Source organism: Schistocerca cancellata, chromosome 1 (genome assembly GCF_023864275.1).
Source record: "Schistocerca cancellata isolate TAMUIC-IGC-003103 chromosome 1, iqSchCanc2.1, whole genome shotgun sequence".
NCBI classification, from domain to species: Eukaryota; Metazoa; Arthropoda; class Insecta; order Orthoptera; family Acrididae; genus Schistocerca; species Schistocerca cancellata.
The window spans coordinates 970,503,673-970,506,265 of NC_064626.1; the positions used below are offsets into that span (position 1 = coordinate 970,503,673).

At 36.0% G+C, this 2,593-nt stretch overlaps 1 protein-coding gene across 2 annotated transcripts; it reads right to left on the minus strand.

Annotated features, from left to right (window-relative positions):
* Nucleotides 1-662: 662 nt before the first annotated feature.
* On the minus strand, nucleotides 663-1,990 carry LOC126162803 (uncharacterized). 2 transcript variants are annotated; one of them, XM_049919544.1, is made up of 3 exons: nucleotides 1,888-1,990; nucleotides 1,604-1,803; nucleotides 663-1,496 (listed from the first exon to the last, which is right to left on the minus strand). In XM_049919544.1, the coding sequence occupies exons 2-3, from the start codon at nucleotides 1,641-1,643 to the stop codon at nucleotides 982-984; spliced, it is 555 nt and encodes a 184-aa protein (XP_049775501.1). In that variant the 5' UTR covers nucleotides 1,644-1,803; nucleotides 1,888-1,990; the 3' UTR covers nucleotides 663-981. The 2 variants fall into 2 exon arrangements, with proteins under 2 accessions (XP_049775501.1, XP_049775510.1); XM_049919553.1 differs by lacking the exon at nucleotides 1,888-1,990 and having other exon boundaries at nucleotides 1,604-1,830.
* Between the last annotated feature and the right edge of the window lie 603 nt (nucleotides 1,991-2,593).

The following is a 2,593-nucleotide window of genomic DNA, read 5'->3' on the forward strand; positions in this document are numbered from 1 at the left end:
ATGTAATAAATGGTGGCTCATGACTATATCTCTCAAAAAATTGTTTAAAACATAAAGTATGAATTTGTAAGGATTTCTTTTAACTACTCTTACACAGCAAGCAGAATATACAATTTTTACACATTAATATATACATATCAGGTATGTGAGACGTATAAATTACTTTTTCATTTATACAGTTACATCAAGGAAGTTCCTCTACCTCATTATTGTACACGTTATTTCCAGTACATGACCAAAAGAAATCTTGATTTGCTGCAGGTATATACGGGATAAAAGACAGTACATCATCAATTTTTTTCTGATTAATTGGTAGTGGCTTTCTGTATTTTATTGGCAGCTGATATGGATTTGGTTCAACTAGCCTTCCTTTCTTTTTGACACGAATATCCACTGACATGAAAGCTCCTATGTCTGAATAAGAGTGCTTTACACTTAGCTTGAAGGGATCTTCAGACTCAAACTTAAATTGAGTAGCTTCATTATTGAAATGGTGGGGATCTCCAGACGTGGATTCTGTACGTTTTGAGGTCAATGTCTTCAGGCTTTCCAAACTTCTGAAGTCTTCTCTTTCCATTTTAGTTACAATGAAATGTTTTGGACTCACACATTTTATTACTTCTGCCCATTCATCTGGAGTGTACACTATTGTACGTCTGTTTCTTGCATACCATTCAATGCAACCAAAATCACGATCGCAAGGTAGCATGGTGTGACCTACTACAGGGAAGTAATGCTGGACAGAATCAAATCTTTTGGTAGCAACAAGGGACCTTTCCAATTCTTTGTCTGACCCTTGCAGTTGTCTATGATTATGTGGAGATGTTTTGTCTGAGGATTAGTTATCTCCAAGTACTTCAATAAGCAGCTCCCAACCTCATCTGAGCACCGTCCTCCATCTTTCCCGCTCCACAGAAACATATAATTCTTATTTGATCCACAGTCGTGGATACCACAGTTGTATGTCCATATTTTCCTCTTTTAAAATGGTGGACCTACTGTTAGTTTAGGTGTGGGGAATTTTTGCTGCATGTCCATTGCTATCACATGATGATCTTTCGAATTTTCTTTAGCCAGAGCAGTTAAAGACCCAATCATATTTTGTCCTCTGTCAGCCTTTATGAGATGCAGTTCATATTGTTGTTTCCTTTCTGTGACTTCTTCTGCGCATAATTCTGGGTTATTTATTGCAATTAGAAATCCATCACATTTTGAACAGGTGTCACTTTTTGGTGGTTTGAAGCCTATGTTAAATTCAGATACGAAAATTTCTCTGAATTTACTTTCAGATACTGCAGGATCCTGCTTTTCGTTGCAGTATTCGAAGTATTTATCTCGAAATAAGGAAGCAGTTGTGAGATCACAATCCAAATACACTTTATTGGGGTTCTGTTGCCTGCTGTAATGACTGTTATATTTCGGTATGGCGTTGAGAAATTCTCTAACACTTTGTACAGCTTCGTCTTGAAATTTATATGGGTAGTTTCCATATTTTCCTGAAAGATAAAAAAAGATGAGCTAATATCCTCATCCTAATAGAAATATTTGTATAGTACTCAGTTTGAGTACATCCCTAACTTATAGCACAGAGTAACATACAAACCTCTTCCATCTTCTTTTGGCACTGCAAATCCCTGCTTCATTTGATGTTGCAAATTCCTCACTCCTCGTGCATGTATCTGTAAGCCATGAACCCTTAGGAAAGCTTACTTGCAGATCATGACTTCTATTCCGCATACCCTCACATTATAAGAAAATGTAACATCCCTGGATGATATTTTCTTGGAAGTCTTTTTTGGATAGCTTTGAAAGAAATTATGACAAATATAACAAAATTAAATAAATGTACACAATATTAAACCATTTGTATTTAAACAGTGAACAAACCTCCGCTTTTTCGGTTCCATTTCCTTACAGCTCATCAGGTAAGTATTCAGGGCATTAAAGTTTCTTATGTCCCAAAATGAAAGAAAAATGTTTTCTTCCTCTGCAAGCAGTTTTGTGAAGCATTTATTTGAACAAATACAGGGACTTCCTATAGTAGCAGCCCGAACAGTCTTATGGGTTTATACTGCTGACTAGCATTTCGTCGACATTTTGCTTTATTTTTCTTCCACTGATCAATATGTCGCTTTCTTTTCCGTGAAGGCTTTGGCTTTTTGGGTGATTCTTCATTTGTTCTACTTATTTCAAGGTATAATATGAAGAGCAAAATAGTCTAAGAATTTGCGTGAGATATAGTCATAAGCCACATAAAACATTAAATTTCACTAAAATCACATTAATGATAACATTTTTTTACACATCTTTTGCCTTTGAAACTACATTATTGCACCATTATGCAGTAATATAAATGTGCCCATCAAGTTTCATCATTAACACACAGGATGGCTGCCAAATGCGTTGCCAATGTTGAGAGAAACAAAGTCACAAGCCACAGGAAATTAATCACCAGAAATAAACCGTTTTATTTCCTTAATGAAACATCATCTGAGCTGGAACTGCTGGTCAAATGGATGCCAAGATTCATCACTGTCAGGATCCAAAGGGTAAAGCTCTTCACTTCCATACTGTCTGTGACAAATATGCGTTG

Coding starts and splice junctions, on each gene's coding strand:
- LOC126162803 (XM_049919544.1), bottom strand. CDS start 1,643: ATGAAGCAGGGATTTGCAGTGCCAAAAGAAGATGGAAGAG. Junction 1,497..1,603: donor GCCAAAAGAAGATGGAAGAG/GTTTGTATGTTA, acceptor TTTATCTTTCAG/GAAAATATGGAAACTACCCA.